The 22833-nt window shown below is 44.7% G+C and overlaps 1 protein-coding gene and 1 long non-coding RNA gene across 3 annotated transcripts; both read right to left on the reverse strand.

The window, feature by feature from the left end:
• Positions 1–954: 954 nt before the first annotated feature.
• On the reverse strand, positions 955–21785 carry COIL (coilin). 2 transcript variants are annotated; one of them, XM_059669562.1, is made up of 7 exons: positions 21506–21784; positions 13155–14250; positions 12941–13027; positions 12445–12492; positions 10268–10337; positions 6198–6292; positions 955–2612 (listed from the first exon to the last, which is right to left on the reverse strand). In XM_059669562.1, exons 1-7 carry the CDS (start codon positions 21748–21750, stop codon positions 2526–2528), a joined length of 1728 nt encoding a protein of 575 aa, XP_059525545.1. In that variant the 5' UTR covers positions 21751–21784; the 3' UTR covers positions 955–2525. The 2 variants fall into 2 exon arrangements, with proteins under 2 accessions (XP_059525545.1, XP_059525546.1); XM_059669563.1 differs by lacking the exons at positions 955–2612; positions 6198–6292; positions 10268–10337 and adding an exon at positions 10826–11362 and having other exon boundaries at positions 21506–21785.
• On the reverse strand, positions 7716–10261 carry LOC132218397 (uncharacterized). Its single transcript, XR_009449175.1, has 2 exons — positions 9100–10261; positions 7716–8853 (listed from the first exon to the last, which is right to left on the reverse strand). It is a non-coding gene; the product is annotated as an uncharacterized LOC132218397 (long non-coding RNA).
• Positions 21786–22833: the final 1048 nt, after the last annotated feature.

Raw genomic sequence — 22833 nt, forward strand, 5'->3', positions numbered from 1 at the left:
CCAGTACTCTTCATTCCTTCCTATGGATACAAGTTTACTGTAGCATAACCCGTAGTGCAGGCCTTCTGAAAAGGAATTCTTTCAGCTTTTATCTCAAAATGTCTTTATTTTATCTTCATTTCAATGGATAATTTCAAAGAATCTGAAATTCTAGATTGACTTCCTTTCAACGTTTTACTCATTAAAAAAAAAAAACTGATTTGAGAGAGACAGACAGACAGACATTGATCTGCTGTTCCATTTATTCAAGCATTCATTGGTTGATTCTTGTAGGTGCCCTGACCAGGGATTGAACCTACAACCTTGGCTCATTAGGACAACACTCTAACCAACTGAGCTACCTGGCCAAGGTATGTTTTATTTTTAAATCAGACATTACCTTATAGCCACATTTCATGTAGTAAAACCCTACCAAGAACCACTGGTGGTCCATGAGGTCCAAAGGGTTGGCAACCGCTGCTATAAATGGTGCCCCCAAATCCAGTCATTTAACAGGTGGGGTTGCATCACTGCAAAGTTAACAAAGTGACTGTCTGTAGAGTGTCCTTCAGAGGACAGGGCCAATCACCAATCCCATTACACCCCACATGCATTTCTCTGGGATTTCATTGTATTTATTTTCCTTTACTCCCTTATCAGTTCATTTTGGAATGATTTTTCCCTCCTGTTAATTGAAAAACAAAACACCTGAGTCACTATCTTAATATAACCTCTTTCAAAGTGGGGGTCATGGCCAGAGCCCTGGGGTAAAAACTATACTGAGCCTTCAAGCCTTCTAGAATAAAAGCATGACTAATGAGAAGTAGGAGCTGACTTCTTCCTACCTAAAGATACAATTAAAGAAAGTCTGGGGGGGCGGGGTGGCGGGAGGGGGGAAGGCAGGGAGAGGTCAATGAGGAAAAAAGGAGACATGTAATACTATATGTAATACTTTAAACAGTAAAGAATTTAAAAAAATAAATACAATTTTAAAAAGTCTAAACACAGCAGCTCTAATACAAAATATGACATTAGTAATTTCTAACAGATGAAAATAAATTAAGGGGATGCAAGTTCTGCCGAAAATTTGGAGTAGGATGTTGGGCAAGTCACATAATAGGAAGATAAATAAATGATAAGATCTCATCAAGCACTTACTACATGCCAGGTCCTGTGCTAAATGCTTCACGTGCATTATTATTATCAAATATATTTTTATTGATTTCACCTCTTCCTCCAGAGGGAGAGAGAGAAACATCAATAAGAGAGAATCATCGATTGGCTGTCTCCTGCACACCCCACATTGGGGATCGAGCCCGCAACCAGGGCATTTGTTCATGTACCTTTTGGCGTTTACTAGTAATCTTGTTTCCCAAACTCTGGAAAGTATGCTACACAAGAACCCCAGTGCCAAGATCCCATCATTCTGGAGTAACACTTATCACAAATCAGTAACCACATTTTGATGCACATCAATGCCATATATATTAAAATTGGACAGCAGCTTCACTGGTCCGATAGCTCCCAGATATAGCAGACTCTGTTTGACCAAACTTTGCAACACCGGACTCTTCACTCAAGGCAACCCTTCTTGTTCCAGGTTAAAGTTAACCTCTTGCATTGTTGTAAAAAACAAACAAGGCGAGATTTGCAATACTCCACTAGATGTGATGACTCAGCATGGACATTTAGTTCAATGTGGTTTTATTTAAAAATCTGCAAAGCTGAAGGAGGGATCTGATCTTTCATGAAAAGAAAGCAATTTTCACAGTAGATATTTAGTCATTTTCAGCTTTGTGTGGAACAGCAATAGGAAAGGAAGTTTCTGTTCAAGATCCTCACTCCAGCACATGCAGCCAGGTGCCGGGATCTGGCAGCAAGATAACGAATTCCCGGTCTGGTCCCAGAGTAAATCCTCTCACCCAGCTGACACAGGAGCTCTTCTCCAGGCACAGACAGCAGGTCTTATTTTCCTGCTCTAGATGGGGCTCTAGGAATCCTCCACTTTAAAGTTGAGAAAAATGTGAAAGGATTTCTTAACTGCTTGCAACAAACCCAACTACTTGTTAATTCTTGACAATTACAAGGATAAAATACTTGAAATTTGTAAGAGGTTCCACATTTAATAGAACAACTCAAATGTAAAAAATTAGGTCAAGTAACATGCGTTCATGTTTTAAAATGTTACTTAATAAAACTTACTGAGACAAGATGTGCAGCACTTTCTTATACTTGATATTATAAACTGCTTCTGACAATGGCTACTTGATGGTCAAAAAATAAAATAAAAAAGAGAAGAAACAATACATACTGGTATGTAACAATGCCTACAGGGAATGTCATTTTTTAAAAAATTTGTTACTAAAATTAAACCTGAAAAAAAAAAAAAGACTAGAAAGCAACACACTCATGTTATTTTCAATGATGAGGTAGATATTCTGTCCTATGCAGAAAACTGCATACAAATTTCAAATCTTTTTTTTAAAAGTTCAGGTTATAGTCACTTTCACAAACAAGACATTTATACACTACAAGGTGGAGAGGTCTTAGGCAAGCTCTGTGCTTGATGTGTTGTTACTCGAAGATTCAACAATCAGTCTTGGATCAATCAACTGTCTCCAAAAAACAGTGATCTGAAGGAAAATACAAAATATTCAGTTTATAGATTTCATTATGAGGTCATATAGGTTCTAGTCAGTTAAAAACATCAGTCAAGTAAATTTCCATTTGTGCAGAATGGTTGAAGTCCTGGAATAATTTGAGTCCTGATAAACTGAGTTTAATTAGTGCATAAAAACTTGTTTACCTCAAATGCAGCTAAATTTCACATTAAGCACATTTCATTCTTCTTTGATTTAGAGCAGGGATTGTGGGGGATGGCACAGAGTGAGGGGTAGCTGGTTACAAAGGGTCACAAGGATTTGCCCTAAAGGTTCTGGGGACAGGCAACCAGACCTCTTGGGAAGCAGATGTGACTCAAAAGAGTTATCAATAGACTGCTGATGCTGTTTTGTGCAGCTCTGTAGTTCTGCTATGCTGCCAAAAATAGTAGGTATTTCATTTAAGAGAAAGCAAATTGGAGCACTTGGCCATGTGGATGAATGATGAGAGCCATCTAGTGTCCAAAAAAGGTAATTACTGGCTCTGCTTTAGGCCTCTGAAAAGGCATGGAGAAGCAAGTCTCTAAAGCAGCGGTTCTCAACCCGTGGGTCGCGACCCCTTTGGGGGGTCCAACGACCCTTTCACAGGGGTCGCCTAAGACCATCGGAAAACACATATATAATTACATATTGTTTTTGTGATTAATCACTATGCTTTAATTATGTTCAATTTGTAACAATGAAATTGGGGGTCACCACAACATGAGGAACTGTATTAAAGGGTCGCTGCATCAGGAAGGTTGAGAACCACTGCAAAGGCTTAACTTTCCAACACAGTTTCCAAGAATACATTTCAACCCCAAAAAATGGGGCTGAGTATATTGCAAATAAGGAAGTACAGAAGACTGGGCCAAATCTGATGATCCTACCACAGACCCCAAAAATGTGTTTTTGGAATAAATCTCTAAGAGTATCATCTATCTCAGAGACAAATCAAAGCATAGTCTGGCTAGAGTTTCTATGTGTCAGATAAATAGTTTATAATACTCAAACTTATAGGGCAATATCTGTAACATCTAATCTACTAAAAGAGAAACATACAAATAGACTGCAACTCCTCTACGCCCCAAGCCACACCCACCAGCCAATCAGAGCAACTATATGCAAATTAACCCAACCAAGATGGCGGCTGGCAGCCACGAGCTGGAGCAAGCAGGAGGCTTAGTTGCCCCGGCGATGGAGGAAGCCAAGCTTCCCGCCTGCCCTGGCCAGCTGAAGCCTCCCCTCAAGGCAACTAAGTTGCAAATATACAAGATAAATAAATCCCAGATACCTGCTTCCAGACAGCCTCCACTGGGAGCTTGGGTGGCTGGGGGCCCTGGCCAGCCTTCAAACAGCCATCAGCCCCTCACCCAGTTTGGCCAGGCACTCCAGCGGGGACCCCCACCCAGCAGGGGGTGTGGCCAGCCTGCAAACAGCCATCAGCCACTCACCCAAGCTGGCCAGGCACCCCAGCAGGACCCCTCTCCCTGAAGGGGGTGTGGCAAGCCTGAAAATGGCCCTCAGCCCTTCACCCAGGCTGGCCAGGCACTCCAGCTGGGACCCCCACTCTGAAGGGGGTGTGGCCAGTCTGAAAACGGCCCTCAGCCCCTCACCCTGGCTCTCCAGGCACCCCAGCAGGACCCCCACCCTGATCCGGGACACCCTTTAGGGCAAACTAGCCGGCCCCCACCCATGCACCAGGCCTCTATCCTATATAATAAAAGGGTAATATGCAAATTGACCCTAACAGCAGAACGACTGGGAATGACTAGTCACTGTGACACACACTGATGACCAGGGGGCAGACGCTCAATGCAGGAGCTTCCCCCGGTGGTCAGTGCGCTCCCACAAGGGGAGCTCTGCTCAGCCACAAGCCAGGCTGACGGCTGCCAATACAGCGGTGGTGGTGGGAGCCTCTCCCACCTCCTCAGCAGCGCTGATGTCCAACTGCAGCTTAGACCTGCTCCCCGCTGGCAAGTGGACATCCCCTGAGAGCTCTAGGGCTGCCAGAGGGATGTCTGACTGCCAGCTTAGGCCCAATCCCCCCGGTGAGCGGGCCTAAGCCAGCAGGTGGTCATCCCCTGAGGGGTCCCAGACTGCGAGAGGGCACAGGCCGGGCTGAGGGACCACCCCCAAGTGCACAAATTTTTGTGCACCAGGTCTCTCGTCTATACTAATAAAAGAGTAATATGCTAATTTGACTGGATAGATTGGATGTCTTCCGGACGTCCTTCCTGACAAAGCCAGGCCCGAGCTGGGAGAAGCCGCCCATCATGCCAGGTACCTGCGGCTGGCCGGAGGGAGGGAAGCCCAGGTCCAGAGTGTCTGCCGAGGCTGGAGAAGGGAAGCCGGTGCCGGCAGCCAGGGGAAGGAAGGCCTATTCTTGCACAAATTTTCATGCATCAAGCCTCTAGTTTAAAATATAAACATCTTATATATAAATTCTATTTCCTTTAATGCTAGCAAAACCTAATGAACCATCCATTGCCAGCAACTAGTCTGGCTGCCTAAAAAGTTCTAAAACATATACTTCCTAAAATGGCAATTTAAGGGTTTAAACAAAGTCAAAAGACAGAACCATCATTTTATGTCATTCTTCAAAACCAAACTTGCTGTTTTTAGGCAATGTCTGAAAGGTAGCAGTGACTCCAAGGAGACTTGATGGAGATTTCCAGAGGGGACTGCTAATGTTCTTGATCTCGGTGCTGGTTACATGAGTATGTTCATGTGTGAAAATCATTCCAGCTATATTTATATGCACTTTTCTGAACCTATAAGAGACTTTTATGATATGCTAGTCTTTTGTATTGAAATCCTTATATAACCTTACATACTACTAGAGGCCCAGTGCACGAACTCGTGCATGGGTGAGGTCACTCAGCTTGGCTGGTGATCAAGGCCTATCAGGGGGGCCGTCTGGCATGGGGGAGGGACCGTGGGAGGTTGGCAGGCGGGGGAGGGAGAGGTTGGCTGTGGGAGCACACTGACCACCAGGGGGCAGCTCCTGCATTGAGCGTCTGCTCCCTGGTGGTCAGTGCATGTCATAGCGACTGGTCAACCGATCATTCCAGTTGTTAAGTTGCTTAGGCTTTCATACATAGAGATGACTATGAAAATCTAGACTCTGTGCATCTTGTCATAGAGGCTCTTTAAGGTCCAAGATTACGCCCTAACTGGACACTTGGCATTGATATGTCACCTTATAGGCAGGACAGACATCCTCAAGACCCAGATCCTTTATGATTTTATTTTTTTAATTTTTAAAAATGTTTTCACTGATTTCAGAGAGAGGAAGGGAGGAGAGAGATAGAAACATTAATTATGAGAATCATCGATTGGCTGCCTTCTGCACGCCCCACACTGGGGATCAAGCCTGCAACCTGAGCATGTGGCCTGACTGGGAATCAAACTCTGACTTCCTGGTCCACGCTCAGCCGCTGAGCCACACTAGCCGGGCTCCTTCGTGATTTTAATACAGGCAGTTCAGCAAGCTGCAAAGTCTTCCAGACAGACCACCAGTAACCAGTCAAGAGAGAATGGATAACTCAGCAATCCCAAGAAGAGAAGCACGCCTACCTTTCTCTCCTGTGTCACAGCGTACTCCACAACCTCAGATCCATTTTCGTTGTGATAAACTAAATCAAATTTCCCAGGTTCTTTTATGGGTGAAACTAGATGGTAGGGAGAGAGATAATAAGTCACTTCCCAGTAGTGAAAACGTTCTTTGACAGGCAATTTACATCATTAGAAAAACCATCACAAACAAACTGCACTGATGTGGAGGCTGGCTATACCCATGCGAGCTGGAGTGCTCCGTGACAAGAGACCCTGAGAAAAGCCTGCACCAGCAGACGGGAGCTTCTTGGCCTTTCTGCAGGGACGATATTTCCTTCATCAAAAAGAAACGAGCTTGACACCCTATCGCTCGTACTCCCAGAAAAGAATGTACAACCACAAGATAATCCCAAAAGGTAACTGATATGTTTCAACAAGGGAAGGTAATCTGAATTCTGCTAAATACTTCTATCTTGCTATGTCCTCAGAAATTACACATGCTTACTACTTAGTAATATAGCAGTACTCACTTTGCATGGTAGTGTGGGACCCTAAAAATGACTGTGTAGGCTGAAATCACGAAAAACAATAAAATAATCAATGGGGAAATGCTGGAAACCAAGATCAACAGTAATTAATATAAATGTGAGGAGTCTGGCAGAAGGCTAGCTGGTACTCCTTTTGATATTCATAGGGTGAATATTTACATTTTATTACTTGCTGCTGACTCAATGGCCTAAAGCAAACTCCCCCAAAACCTGACAATCTTACTGTTTACTAAATATTACCATTGATATGTCCGTTTGCATTCCTAAAAGGCAATTGTGTATTCTAGTAAATAAAAGCAGTTGGGAACGGAGACTTAGTGAGAATTTGACTGCTATGGTCGAGTTTTCCTCTGGTTTCCCCTGGTATCAAAATTAATATTTCGTCTTGTGTGTCATTTGTACCTCTGCTCTATCTCCAAGCCTTTGAACCCAGAAAGCCATGCTGGCCGTGGACTTTCACAGGGAAAATGATGATTGTTTCACAATCTTTAAAAAATTCTGTCAAAACATTAAAATCTTTACTATATAAGGAAAGGAAAAGAAGTAATACTAATATTTATGGAGCATATTATAATTTAAAACACTAGAAACACTGAGAATTGAAGCACACAGCTTCTTTGTAAGACTCTTACCAAGGGTAGTTTGAAGAGTACTTACCTTCTTGTCAGGCAACAATGACAGAATCTTTTCTATTACTTGCAGAACTGTCATACTCACTTCTAAGTTTGGATCAGCTTTCAATACTTTATTCCTTGAGCTTTTAATGTCATGAAATAGTTCTGAGAGCTTGGGAAATTTTTGGCCAATATCACTTCTGGGAGACCTTCATCTCTTTCATCACCAATACCCTCCTCATTTATGTCAAGAAGTTCATATAAACCGCAGCATCACCATGCCTATGGTTAGCTATTTCTTCTATAATCTCACTTAAACTTGATTTGGATGTCACTGTTTGCTTCTTTGTTATGCTTTCATCTTTGTTGACCAACTCCCTATTTCAATTACCCATTTTGTAAGTGTCATGTGGGTTTATCACTGAGGAACAAGGGAGCAGCAAAGGCACACACCTTGCTGTGTCTATGGAAAATGAGTAACAGAAGCACAGTGACCGATAACCAAGACTGAAAGAAGTGGCTGGGCACCGGTCATGATGGGCATCTGTTATTATGTAGTGACTTGTGGACTAAAGAGCTGGCAGCACCTTATGCAATTATTCTCAATAATATACTCAGTGTCACTGAGGGACTGGTGGTATTAACTAAACCAGGGTAACTGAAGTGCATGGATATCAGAACCATGCAAAACAAGGACTATGAGTATTTCTATTGGAAAACAGATAAAGCCTTGTTGCCCAGAAAAAAAATTCTAATTAGATGTTATCACTGTCAATCACCTGACGAGCAGTGATCCAGCCTTGCCCATGGAATTTGACCATGGACAAATTTCTTTGTCCACCATTCCTAAGAAGGGGGATTTCTTCAAATGAAACCTTATCAGACCAAAGCTGGGAAACCAGGTTACATCTAATCATTTACTTAATAGCCTGAAGAGACTTTGTTGAAAAGCCCTTTTTGGCTCTGGCTGGTGTTGCTCAGTGGTTAGACTGTAAGCCTGCATACCTAAGGGTCATAGGTTCAATGCCTGGTCCAGGACACATACCTGGGTTACAGGGTGTTTTTTTTTGCTTGTTTTTATTATTGATTTCAGAGAGAAAGGGAGAGAGAGAGACAGACAGAAACATCAATGATGAGAGAGAATCATTGATTGGCTGCCTCCTTGCATGTCCCCTACTGGGGACTGAACCCACAACCTGGGCATGTGCCCTAACCAGGAATCGAACTGTGACCTCCTAGTTCATAGGTCGACGCTCAACCACTGAGAAACACCGGCAGGGCTGGGTTGCAGGTTTGATCCCCGGCCCCAGTCAGGGAGCACGCAGGAAGCAACGAATCAATGTGTCTCTCTCACACAGATATTACTCTCCTTCTCTCTCCTCTCTCTTTCTCCCCCTCTCTCCATCCTTCCCTCCCACTCTCTCTGAAAAGCAATGGAAAAAATGTCCTCGGGTGAGGATTAACAAAACCCTTTTGACTAACTTCTGTGTACTGGAGTTTTGATTACATTACTACCTTCTTTATTTATTTTTTTTTTTAAATATATTTTTATTGATTTTTGACAGAGAGGAAGGGAGAGAGATAGAGAGCCAGAAACATCAATGAGAGAGAAACATCGATCAGCTGCCTCCTGCACATCCCCCACTGGGGAAATGCCCGCAACCCAGGTACATGCCCTTGACCGGAATCGAACCTGGGACCTTTCAGTCCGCAGGCCGACGCTCTATCCACTGAGCCAAACCGGTTTCGGCACATTACTACCTTCTTTAAACACAAACAGAAACTAGTTGCTTTAGGGTCTGCTAAAGAAAAGGGGATCTCCCCTGGCCTCTGGCCAGGGGCTGTACAACATAACACAAGTTAAGCCATATACAGTAAAAGCCCTCTCATTCCAGGATTTCAGAACCAATAATGAACAGGGTGAATCAGGGATAAGGCAGAATAATGTGTGGACTGTGTATACACAAATATTTTAGATACTTTATTTTGATTTAAGAACACAAATGTGTTCATTTGCCAATCTTCTGAAATAGAGCTGAACAGATCTTATGAGCCCACCAACTAGAGCTTTCTTTTATAAATCATATCCTTAATGTATGCCTGAAATTTACATAATTTCCAGTTTTGGTTTTTTTTTAAAGTGAAGCAAGAATGCAAAAAACTAGCAAGGCAATTTAAGTGCAAAAGCTTCCCAGATTTTTAAATTCCTCCCAATCTCTTATAAAGCTTACCCACCCACACAAAACTTAATGGCAAGTTTTTTAGCCACACTTCTGTGTCAGCATTCAACTTAGGTTTTATAAAAATAGAACTAGAGGCCCAATGCATGAAGATTCATGCAAGAATGGGCCTTCCTTCTCCTGGCTGCTGGCACCACCTTCGCTTCGGCCTGGAGCCGCCTTTCCGCCTTCCTATGCTGCCCAGAGGCCCTGAGCGGCTGGGGTAGGGCGGAATGGAATGCCTGTGTTGTCGCCATGGCGACGACATACGTGTCCCGCCCCTCCCCCAGCCGCTCTGTGCCTGCGTATGCAAATTAACCTGCCATCTTTGTTGGGTTAATTTGCATACTCACTCCTGATTGGCTGGTGGGTGTCATGAAGGTATGGTCAATTTGCATCTTTCTCTTTTATTAGTGTAGATTCTTTCTGAAATCAATTTTCATCCGTTTATGTAATTTTTATGAAATTACATAATGACAGTAATAAGAACTACTTGCCTAAAAGCTTTGGGGAAAAAAATCCAATAACTCTTAGCGGACACTCTACTCCACCAGTGGGGCTCAGGCCTGGGCTGTTCTGTGCTGACAGAGGTGGTGGAGAGCGCCAGTTAATCATAGGGCCAATGAAGACAGCAGCTCCCGTGTGCACAGCTACTTAGAAACCAATGAGATATGAAAAGCCTACATTTTCAAATTCTTTTCTAGACTCACCAGGTGTGGATGAAAGGATTTCTATATCTACTTGCTGGGTCTCTGGATTGTGGCTCAATATTTTTCCTTCCTTTCAAAAATAAAAGTTGAAGTCAAAAATCAATACACAAAACATTACGAATATATTAGAACCACTGAATTGTACACTTTAAAATGGTTTAAACCAGCAGTTGCCAACCTTTCGGACCTCACGGACCACCAGTGGTCTGCGGACCACTGGTTTAAACTGTGGATTTTATGTTATGTGAATTTTATCTCAATAAAAAAAAATTTGTTAAATCAGCATGTAGGGTAAATGATACTCCCTCACACCAAGCCACTATTTTCCCTAATCTTAATCACCCCAGGGTCAGGTACCACATAAGGAATAATCCCTACAGACCAAAGCCTGCTCCTTATTGAAATGAGCCAATCCTAGATTGTTTCCTGCACCCTGCCTGTCTATCCCCAGGAGACCCCAGTAAAGGCTCTCTCCTCACTCCTGCTTCTGCCTCCTGACTACACCCAGGTGATTTCCTCTGCGTCACGGCAGGGTGTGGCATTGCCCTTCCTCTTGGGAAATGTAAGTAATAAGTTCCTCTTTCAATAGCATTGGCTCACTCAGCCACCTCCATAAATTCAAATCCCATGGGTACAAATGCGGCAGGGAGATTTGAGTTTTGAAGGCAAGCTTAATAAATTCCCAGTCAAGGGCAGTACCTCGGTTACAGGTTCCATCCCCAGCCAGTCAGGGAACGTGCAGGAAACAACCAGTTGATGTGTCTCTCTCATACTGAAGTTTCTCTCTCTCTCAGTCCTCCCTCCCTTTCACTCTCTCTCTCTCTCTCTCTCTCTCTCTCAAAAATATTCTCCAGTGAGAATTAAAAAATATATTAAAAAAAATAAAGTAGCAGGAAGATTTGAGTTTTGAAGGCAAGCTTAATAAATAAGCCAGCGATCTGCCTTGGTCGGTTTGGCTCAGTGGCTGGAGCATCAGCTGGCGCACTGAAGGGTCTGGGGTTCAATTCCTAGTCAAGGGCAGTACCTCGGTTATAGGTTCCATCCCCAGCCGGTCAGAGAACGTGCAGGAAGCCGGCGATCAAGCAGGTAACAGAACTTGTGGTCAAAGCAAAAAAGTGGGACTAATTTTCTGCCTCAAATGGTTTTGAAAGCAATTTCAAAAAAGTTCTAAAACTACTAGGAAATAAAGTAAGTAAATAGCTTTCCAAGGTAATAACTATGATGATGACTAACATTCACTTAATGTGAATTTTAATAACATATAGAATCACAGTGTGTAGAGTTATGAAATGTATCGATTCTATATTTATTCCCATTTCCTCATATATCACAGAATTAAATTAGTTACTTATGTAGGGTGACAAAACATTTTGATTTGCCCAAGACAGGTCTGTTTACATTTCCTTCCAGTAATTCACAAATATGTAAAATATATTCCTATGATGAAAACAACACAATTTTCTGGCTGAGAGCTATTTATTATTTTCTTTCAAAGTTTAGGATATGAGGGAAGAGTACTCAAATAAGTCTGTGTGTCTAAGCTAATTTTTAAAAATTGAATAAAAATAATTAAATTCGTTATTCTCATTCTATATTCTTCCCAAGTGTAAGGAAAACAACACTAGGAGACTTCACAGTGATGTTATTAAAAAGTTTACAGTTCGGTAATGTTTTTATTTTTTACTTTACAGCACTGTTTACTCAAAAAAATCTGCATTATCCATACCAGCAATATTAAATATGACTTCAGCTTCTTTAATATATTGACAATTATCCTATATAATAAAAGCATAATATGCTAAGTGTCCGGTCGTCCATTTAACCAAAGCATAATATGCTAATGATATGCTAAGGTGGTTCAACCGCTCGCTATGACGTGCACTGACCACCAGGGGACAGACACTCCGACTGGTAGGTTAGCTTGCTGCTGAGGTCTAGCTGATCGGGACTGAGTGAGATGGGCCAGACATGCCCTGGAGCCCTCCCACAGTCCCTCCCCGGCCCCGGTGGTGCACCGGTGGGGTCCCTCAGCCTAGCCTGCACCCTCTTGCAATCCGGGACCCCTCGGGGGATATCAGAGAGCTGGTTTCGGCCTGATCCCACAGGCCAGGCTGAGGGACCCCACTGGTGCATGAATTCGTGCACTGGGCCTCTAGTTTTTAAATACAAAGTCTTACCTTGTAGTCAGAGACATCAGGAGAATAATCAGGTGTTAGTTCCAAAAGCTAAAAAAAGAAAGAAAGAAAAAGTCCACAAATACTAGTACATAAGTCCCGTGGTCCCTATCTCTGAGAAAACACAAAGCCTGACCACAAATCTGTAGCAAAACAGGGGTCCCAGTGGTTTGGGGAAAGGGGCAATATGTGTAGCTTTCTTTTATTGAGCACTTGCTATATTCTAGTCTAAGCCATTTTTATTCATTTAGAAAACAATTACTGGCACCTATTACACACTAGGCATGAGAACATGAAAGATGTGATCTGGGTGGGAAGGGTGTGTGTGTGTGTGTGTGTGTGCGTGTGTGAATACATATATACACACACATACATACATATGTACACATATGTATGCGTATGTATATAGATGTCTGTTTATTTATGTATATACTCTAATAAGTAATTTTTCTTGGAGGGAGAATAATCTTTTTGTTGTAATTGTTGTTTTAAAACATACCTTAAATGCAATCTTTTCTCCAATTTGGGGGGCAGCTGCTAAAAGTGGTAACAGACTGTAGTCCTTCTTGGGTGTCCGTACTGGATTCTGAAAAACAGTACTTATTAGTTATGTGACTCTGTTACTGGTGAGAAAATGTGAACCGATGACATCAACTCCAGACACACTCTGTGGGGAAAGGGGAAGTGGTAAACTCACAATAAAGACTACTTGCCTGGATAATAGTAGATGAGTTTGTTACTGTTTCATTTAAATGCTGCTGCTTCTCATATTCAGCGTCTCTATTTAAAACAAGGGGAACAGCAAGTCCTCGTCCTCGACCTCTCCCCCGTGTGCCCCGACCCCTAACTCCCTTCCAAGAAAGAAGGTCCTCTCCTCTACCCCAACCTCTTCCCAAACTGGTAGGGAGAGTCACGTTGGGAGGGCCAGGAGGAGTCTGCCTGCCACCATTTGAGTCAGAGTTCCTCCATCCAGTAGCATTTAGAGTCTGTGATGAAGGCCCCAGACCTGGACGACCTCTGCCTGCAAACAGGCCTGCTGGCTTTAAGGGCCCCGCAGTCTTCTCCAGGGAACTCTTTGACGCCTCGCTTTGGTCATCTGAATCTGAACTGGAGTCTGAACTGGAGTCTGAGGCTCTGGTTGTCTTGTCCTCAATGGGGGCAGAGTTAAAGGCAATTTTTGTAGCTACTTTGTTTGCAGTTGTGTTTATAGAGGGCCCTTCCTTTGATAATGCAGTTGACACTTTCTCTGAGGACTTTCTGACCTCCAAGATGACATTGCTCAAATGTTCGCTGGCTGAATCATGACAAGACTCAGACTCTGAGGAGGAACTGGGACTATCGTTTGCATGGACGTCCACGCCACCTTTCCTCTTGGCTTTCACAAGGCTGTTTCGAGCAGAACCTTTGGGAGGACTACACTTCTGGACAGTCCACTCTTTCACTGTCTGTGCTTTAGAAGACTTGGGATTCTTCGTCTGTTTTCTATATGCACGTTTCTCCTTCTTCTTTGGTGATTTTCTTTTGGTCTCTTTGTCATCCTCATCTACTACATCAAGTGTAGCTTTGTGTTTCCTCTTGTTTCTTCCCCTCCCACGCTGATCTGTGACAGCTTTTGGTTCTGGATCCGAAGTGTTCTCGTTGTTGTTCTCTCGCCTCTTCCAATGCTTCTTTGAATTTCTGTAATCAGTTTCTTCATCCTCCTCCAACTTAAATGACCGCTTCTTTGCTTTTCTAGGTAAGAAATGAGTACTATCACCATTACTGACTACTACAGGATTCTCAGTGACTTCTCGTTCTTCTAATTTAACTCTATCAAAAGAACAAGAGAGAGAAAACTAGTGAGTAACTATGTCTCCAGGACGCGGTTATACATACTGAGATGACTGCAAACTGTCACCACCATCAGTTAATGAAAAATCATCAAATCCCTAAAGGACAAAGACTCTTTTTGACAAAATGGTTTATATGGCATCACTTATGATCAACTTTCAAACAACTACTTTTATTTATTGACTATTTACTGTGTCCCAAACATTTTATATACATTTTTTCTAAACACCACCATGAAGTAGGTTTCTTTGATTTTCAAACAAATCACAAAATTACAGTTCAGACAAGTAACCTGCCCAAGAACCAAAGCTAATAAGCAACAGAAATGGGATTCAAACCTTGGTTTGTCTAACTTCACAATTTTCCCACTCTACTATGTTGCCAATCCCAAACAGTGATAATGCCAAATGTCCAATTTAGTTTTTAAATGTGGGCTGCTTTTTTTTAAAAAAAAACCAGATATTTATATTTTACTTAAATTTAGGAAAATACTGAACAATTTGTTCTCTTGGCTAGTGACAGTCATCATAAAATTCCATGACATTCTGTGATTATTAATTGTATGTGTCAACTTGACTGGGCCATGGGGTGCCCAGATATGTGGTTAACAATGTTCTGGGTGTATCTGTGAGGGTGTTTCCGGATGAGATTAACATTTGAATCAGGAGACTGAGTAAAGCAGATTGCCTTTCCCAAAATGAGTGGGCCTCACCCAATCCACTGAAGGCCTGAATAGAATAAGAGGCTGAGCAAGGGAGAATTCGCTCTCTCTGCCTAAGCATCTTTGAGCTGGAACATGGGTATTCTCCTGCCTTAGGACTCCAATTAGGACCAGAACTTACACTAACCACTAACTCTCCTGGCTTTCAAGCCTTTGAACTTGACCTAGATATCATTAGTTTTCCTAGGTCTCCAGCTTGCCGACTTCAGATCTTGGGATCACTCAGCCTCCATAATCTCACAAGCCAATTCCTTATACTAAATCTCATATCTATATCTATATCTATGTATCCATGTCTATATAATCTCCTATTGTTTCTGTTTCTCTGGAGAACCTTAATACATATGTCATCTAAAATTATTTCACTATAGGAAAGGAATTCTGTTCCTCCATTAAACTGGAAACAGCTAATTCTAATATGTGTGCCCAATGATGGAAAGCTGAGTGTCCTCAATGTCAAGCACATGGTGCTCAAAAACGCCTGCTAAAACACACATACTTTCAATACATTTACATCTAGCTATATATTTCATTATTATTATTTTTTTAGTAACCAGGGAAAGATGGTAACAATCATATTTGAACATAAAGTACATTTGGTGAATAAGAAGACATATTATAAATTTTTTTAAGATATAGTAATCCTGTGGATTTATCATTCAATGTGGTAGTTGAAAAAAAATCCTTAATTTCCTCAGTATAACCGAATACATAGACACATACAAGTCAAGGTAAAATAAAATCTACTGATATCAGGAATAAAATAAAGAGAGAAATAAAACTCTGAAAGGTCAGGGATTTGAATTACAAAAACACTTTACCCTCTGTTCCCAGCTGTTGACATCAGCATGAAGCAGCAAGGAAGTATTCCTCAATGTGGCAAAAGCTAGCTTGGCATCCTGTGACTTTAAAAACTACTGGCGAACTTCTGGAATATCAGATTGTTCCTTGCTATTCTTTTTTTTTTCTTTTTCTTAATGATTTTTTTACAGAGTGGAAGGGAGAGGGATAGAGTTAGAAACATTGATGAGAGAGAAACATCGATCAGCTGCCTCCTACACACCTCCTATTGGGGATGTGCCCGCAACCAAGGTACATGCCCTTGACCAGAATCGAACCTGGGACCTTTCAGTCCGCAGGCCAACGCTCTACCCACTGAGCCAAACTGGCCAGGGCAGTTCCTTGTTATTCTTGATCAATTTGTTTTGATTCAAGTTTCAGTTCTGGGACAACCAACTAGAACCAAATTTTCCATCAACGTTGAAAATGGCTGTAAGACTTTCTGTGCTGGTGGTTTCTTAAAATCACTGGAACACAGCAGGGGCTGCATCTAGTATATGCAGGACCCCTGCCTTTCAGAGGAGCTTGCAACTTTCTGGTGCTTTCAAAAGCAGCCCTTGGCATCATCTCGCCTGCTCTAAAAACAATGGATCTGTGCACATGTGGCATGAAGGTATGACTGTGATTGCTGCAGCCTCACTACCTGCTATTCCTGAAGAGAGTAATTTCAGTATGGGACATAATCAAACTGCGAGATGTAATGCTATCCAGAGAATAAGAAATGGTTCACCTGGGTCTGTTACCATTCCTTTCAGGGTGTAGACTTTCCCTGGCAATGTCCTTCGTTTCTCCACCTGGATCAGACAACAAATGTAGCTGTCCTTTTACAAAGAGAAGTGAATTACCTGTGTAGTTAGCAATGGGAGAGATTTGAGTCCAAGAAATTTTTAAAACAGACCCTCCACTGTTCATTCAAGCTCTTTGCAGGGCAAACTGGGTAGTATAATCAAAATGCAAGGTATTCCCTTTAAATCTGCAATTTCATTTCTAGGATTCTCTCATAAAAATATATAGCCCAGCCTTTGTTGGGCTCAGTTGGTTGAATGTCGTCCCATGCACATGGAGGTGGCTGGTTCGATTCCTTGTCAAGGCACATGTCCAAGTTGCAGGTTCAGTCCCCAGTAGGAGACTTGAAGGAGGCAGCCAATCCATGTTTCTCTCATCATCGATGTTTCTATCTCTCCCTCTCATCCCTCTCCCTGAAATAAAAACATTTAAAATATATATATGGCCCTAACTGGTTTGGCACAGTGGATAGAGCGTCAGCCTGCGGACTCAAGGGTCCCAGGTTCGATTCCGGTCAAGGGCATGTACCTTGGTTAAGGGCACATACCCAGTGGGGAGTGTGCAGGAGGCAGCTGATCGATATTTCTCTCTCATCGATGTTTCTAATTCCCTATCCCTCTCCATTCCTCTCTGTGAAAAATCAATAAAATATATTTAAACAAATAAAACAAAACATATATATGAAATATAACACCCCCACTCACTCCCTGCCAAGGCCAAAGTGATTGTCTAGTCGAAATCCTTCTGCTACATTGTTTTAAAATATCACCTCAACCTTTTTCATCTGTAAAAATGGAGATAGTGATAATAATTATAGTACTCAATGATATATATGTATCTAGAGCAGTGCTGGGCTCAGTGTTTGCTCTAATTTTTATTAATACAATGAAAGTTTCAGCCCTCTGAGAACAGGAGTTGGTGGGTTTTTAATGCCATGTCCTATCAAAAGGAGGTGAAATTCAATGAGGGTGAAAGGATAGACCTGCACCCTCTTTGGGTCCCATCTGTTCCCCGAAGCCTCCTTCCTGTCTGGCTGCTGCCTGTAGTGGCCTGCATTATCACTGCCAGAGAGCTACTTGACCAAGGGCACACAGTGAAGGAGCTGGAGAGCTAAGATTCGAATGCAGGGTTCTGAATCCAGACCCTGAGCTCCTTTGTCACTCTGCTCTCTTACCTTTCACACAATATTGAGCAAAAGCAACTCATGTATTATTGGCATAAATATAGACCTGTACAACTTTTCCAGAGGCCAATTTGATCAAAGAGGACCTCTTCCAGGAATGTATCCTACTGAATTATTGCCCAAGTACACAAAGACACACAAGAATATTCACAGCAGCATATAACAGTGAAAAACAGAAACCTACCATGGTCTGAATGTTTGTGTCCCCACAAAATTCATATATTGAAATCCTAACCCCTGCTATGATGACATTAGGAGGTGGGGCTTCAGGGAGATGCTTGGGGTATGAGGGTGGAGCCCTCATGAATATGATTAGTGCCCTTAAAAAAAGAGCCCACAGAGCCCCCTTGTCCACTTCCACCAAATGAGGACACTGGGAGAAGGTGCCATCTATGAACCGGAAAGCAAGCCTTCACCAGACATCAAATCTGTTGACACCTTGACCTTGGACTTCTGGCCTCTAGAATTGTAAGAAAGAAATTTCTGTTTATAAGCTACCCAGATTATGATATCCTATCTAATAAAAGAGAAACGTGGTAATTAGTGTACGACCGCTACCTTCCCATTGGCTAATCAGGGTGATATGCAAATTAACTGCCAGCCAAGATGGCAGCCGGCAGCCAGGCAGCTGGAAGCGAACATGAGGCTTGCTTGCTTCATTGACGGAGGAAACCAACGTTCCCCACCTGCCTTGCTGGCCTCTGAGCCTGCAGTTTGAAACATTGTAACAAATATAGAAGCTAAACAAAACCCCAGAAACCTGCTTTCAGCCAGCCGGGATCTCAGAGCTGGAGTTATACATTGTTTCGATTATAGAACCGAAACAAACCAGATACGTGCTTTCAGCAGCGGAGGCCTAAGAGCTGGAGCCTCAGAGCTAAAGCTGGCCCAGAATAAAAAAGAAAAAAAGGAGCAGTTGGGAGCTTCCGTCACCCGCCAGCCTGAAAACAGCCCTCAGCCCCACACCCAGACTGGCCAGGCACCCCAGCGGGGACCCCCACCCTGAAGGGTGTGTGACCAGCTGCAAACAGCCATCATCCCCTCACCCAGGCTGGCCAGGCACCCCTGTGGGGACCCCCACCCTGATCCAGGACACCCTTCAGGGCAAACCAGCCAGCCCCACCCTGCACCAGGCCTCTATCCTATATAGTGAAAGGGTAATATGCCTCCCAGCACCCGGATCAGCGGAGCCGCGAGGCCTCCCGGCACCGGGAGCAGGGTGACAGGGGGCAGCGCCCAAACCCCCTGATTGCCCTGCGGCTCTGTGTGTGACAGGGGGCGGGGCCACAACCTCCCTATCCGCCCTGCTCTGTTCGTGACAGGGGAAGGCGCCCCAACCTCCTGATCAGCCCTGCTCTGTGTCTGATACGGGGGGGGGGGGGGGGGGGGGAAGCTCCCCAACCCGCTGATTGGCCCTGCTCTGTGTGTGACAGGGTGCGGCGCCCCAACCCCCGCCCCCCCCGCCCAAGGGCCCTGCTCTGTGTGTGACAGGGTAGAGCCATAACCTCCCCATTGGCCCTGCCCTGAGTGTGACAGTGGCAGCGCCCCAACCCCCTGATCCGCCCTACTCTGTGAGTGACAGGGGGTAGTTCCTCAACCCTCTGATGGGCCCTGCTCTGTGCGTGACAGGGGGGAGCTCCCCAACCCCCTGATGGGCCCTGCTCTGTGCGTGACAGGGGGGAGCTCCCCAACCCCCCTGATGGGCCCTGCTCTGTGCGTGACAGGGGGGAGCTCCCCAACCCCCCTGATGGGCCCTGCTCTGTGCGTGACAGGGGGCAGAGTCCCAACCTCCTGATTGGCCCTGCTCTGTGCGTGACAGGGGGCAGCACCGCAACCTCCCCATTGACCCTGCCTTGAGTGTGACAGGGGACGGTGCCCCAACCCCCCAATCGTCCCTACCCTGAGGTTGACTGAGGGTGGCATCGCAACCTCCTAATCCGCCCTGCTCTGTGCATGACAGGGGGCGGCGCCCCAACTCCCCAATCGGCCCTGCTCTGAGCCCGACCAGGGGCTGCACCTAGGGATTGGGCCTGCCCTCTGCCACCTGGGAGCAGGCCTAAGCCAACAGGGCATTATCTCCCGAGGGGTCCCAGACTGCGAGAGGGCACAGGCCAGGCTGAGGGACCCCCCCTTCTCCCCCGAGTGCACAAATTTTTGTGCACCGGGCCTCTAGTTTTCATTATAGAAGCCCAAACTAATAGAACAACCTAAAATGTCCATTACTAAGGGCCGGTTTAGTAGATTGATATGGTCACACAAAGGAACACCAGGTGGCATTTAAAAAAAATGATGTGCAGACCCTGGCCGGGTGGCTCAGTTGGTTAGAGTGTCATCCCAATGTGCCTGGGTTGCAGTTTGATCCCCGGTCAGGGCACATAAAGGACTCAGCCAATGAATGCATAAATAAGTGGAACAGCAAATCCATCTCTGTCTTTCTCTTCCTCACTCTTCTCTCTCAATTTTTTTTTTTTTTTTTTAAGGAAAGAGACATGTCTGTGCACAGAGAAGGAATGTGAAAACACAGGGGAGACATCTGCAAGCCAAAGAGCAGAGCCTCAGAAAAAAACTTAATAGGAGAGGATGCAGTCCTCTCAATTCTAATACTATTTAAATAGTCCCTGAAGACTAAGAAAATGGAAATCTATTCCGCAGTGAATAAAAAGGAAAAGGGACTTTTCTTTTTTTTAATTCGGACTATTTCAAATTGTCATTAGAAAGAGCTAAACAGCCCGGGGGGTGTGGCTCGCTGGTTGAGCAGCGGCCCACGAACAGTGAGGTCACCTTTGACTCCCGGTCAGAGCACATGCCCAGGCTGCAGGCTTCCTCCCCAGTAGGGGACATGCAGGAGGCAGCCCATTGGTGATGTTTCTATTTCTCTCTCCTTCTCCCCTCCTCTCTCTCTCACAATCAATAGAAACATATATTTTTTTAAAGAAGCCCTGAACAAATTAGTCCAAGGCAGGAATCCGAATTGAAATGACGATGCCTTACCGTTTTTTGTTTTTTTTTCCCTTTTATATTTATTGAGACCAATCAACCGCACGTGGGCGGCTCACATCCCAACAATGGCTCCTCCATACTCAGTATCTTTTCTTTTCTTTTTTAAATTTCCAAAGGCCTACTTAAAACGTCTGTTTCCCAATTCACACCCCAGAAGGTCCCACACACCTAGGTAAGTGAGCCACAAAACGCCCGGCGACACGCAGAACGACCCCCATCGGGAGTCTCGGGGGCCATCGCAGGGGCACTGCGTCCGGACAGGCTGCGCGGGAGGAGAGAACGTGGCTGTCCCCCCCTCTGTTCGGCTCTCCCGCACCTGAGCCGCCCGGGGATGGCGGCTTCGGCAGGTCCGCACCAGGCGCACGGAGCGCGGTGCCCGGCTGAACAGAAGGGCGCCAGCGAGAGCCCGGCGGAAAGGACCTCGGGCCCTGCCCGTGCCGCCATCAGGGCTCTCCCCAGCTTGCGGCACTAAGCACCCGCACCCGGCGCGTCGGGAAGGATGCCCGTTACAAGGCGCATTCCCCAACCTCCTCCCCGACGAATCGGAAGCTCTGCGGGTCGTGAGCGCGCAGTCTCAGGGTCTCACCCCATCCCCATGCCCATCCCCATGCCCACCCCTCAGCCCCATCCACGCGCGGTCTGCAGAAACCCCCGGACCTGCACAGGCGCGGCCCCCACGCCCCCCACGCCCGCTGCGCGCGCACCTGAGGCAATCGTTGTCTCGGACCAGGCGCGCGCTCTCGCCGTGGGGCAAGAGCCCCCCCTCCAAGTAGAGGCTGAGGAGGGCCCCGGAACTGAAGCCGAAGCGCTGGCGGATGAGACTAATGAGATCCGTGACTACCCGGCATCTGTTCAAGTCGACCAGAAGCCAGAAGTCCATGCAGAGCGGGGTGGCTGGCGGCGGGTAATCAAATCGAAGCCGTAGCCTAACAGTCTCGGAGGCTGCCATCTTGCTCGATGCTCTACGGAAGCCGAGACACGCCACAGCGCGCCCGGGAGGCGGGCCCGGGCGGCCCGCCCCCTGGAGCCGCTCGCCGCGCGCCACCTATGGGCGGCAGGTGGCTATTACAGTCTTCGTGAATGGCAATGCCGAGCGGGGTTGATTGAATTCAGTTCAGACGAGGCTAAGAGGACCAATTAATAAAATCCCCTTATCCTTTCCTACCGAGTACTATGTAGAGTGTGAATTTAGGCCACTTTCCGTGTAAACTCTGGTAAAGCAATTCCCAGCAGTTGTCTTCTAAGATCTTAGCTAGTCTACGCAAAGAATTTTTTAAAACTCCCAAATACATTTAGTTGACAAACTTTTCATCATAGATGTCGTTCCTAATCTATTGTAAATATTAACATTAAAAAATTAATCACTCTCGCGTACAGGAGGCAGCTGATCAATTATTCTCTCTCATCACTATGTTTCTCTCTCTCCCTCTCCCTCTCTGAAATCAATAAAAATATTTTTAAAAAGTAGAATTTAAATACCTTAGCAGTTTAATTCCTACCACCATCCACATTAAAACATAAAAATAAGCCCTCTTATTAACCCGTAATCAGAAATTTTACATCATCTGATTCCATTCTCCTACATATTAACTCCTTTAGTTTTCATGACAAAGATGTGAATTATTATTATTATTATTCCCATTTTGAAGATTAAAAGTTCAGAAAGATTAAGTACCTTCCCCAAGGTCGCTGGACCAGTAAAGGACCACCCATGTTAAGATGGTTCCCTATTTCTTTTCTCTGGCCCAAAGCTCAGTCAGTGCCCGCTCCCTTCACCGGCAGGACTCTGCCACTTCACGGAGCTTCAGCTAAAAACATCTGTCCATTTATGAGGGGCAGAGGGGAAGGACAGGGAGGGGAACAGGACAGGGGGAGGCCTTGTCACATGTACTTTGTTTTTCTGTTTTCTGTTTTTCATCGTGCACTTTTGAACCAGTATTTAGAAGTATAACCTGACCATCATACGGCCCCTGCATATTCTTGTTTCCTAGCTCAGTGGGTGAGTTGTTCAGTACACCCTAAGATAAACATG

The sequence above is a fragment of the Myotis daubentonii genome, chromosome 16, assembly GCF_963259705.1.
Source record: "Myotis daubentonii chromosome 16, mMyoDau2.1, whole genome shotgun sequence".
Classification (NCBI taxonomy): Eukaryota; Metazoa; Chordata; class Mammalia; order Chiroptera; family Vespertilionidae; genus Myotis; species Myotis daubentonii.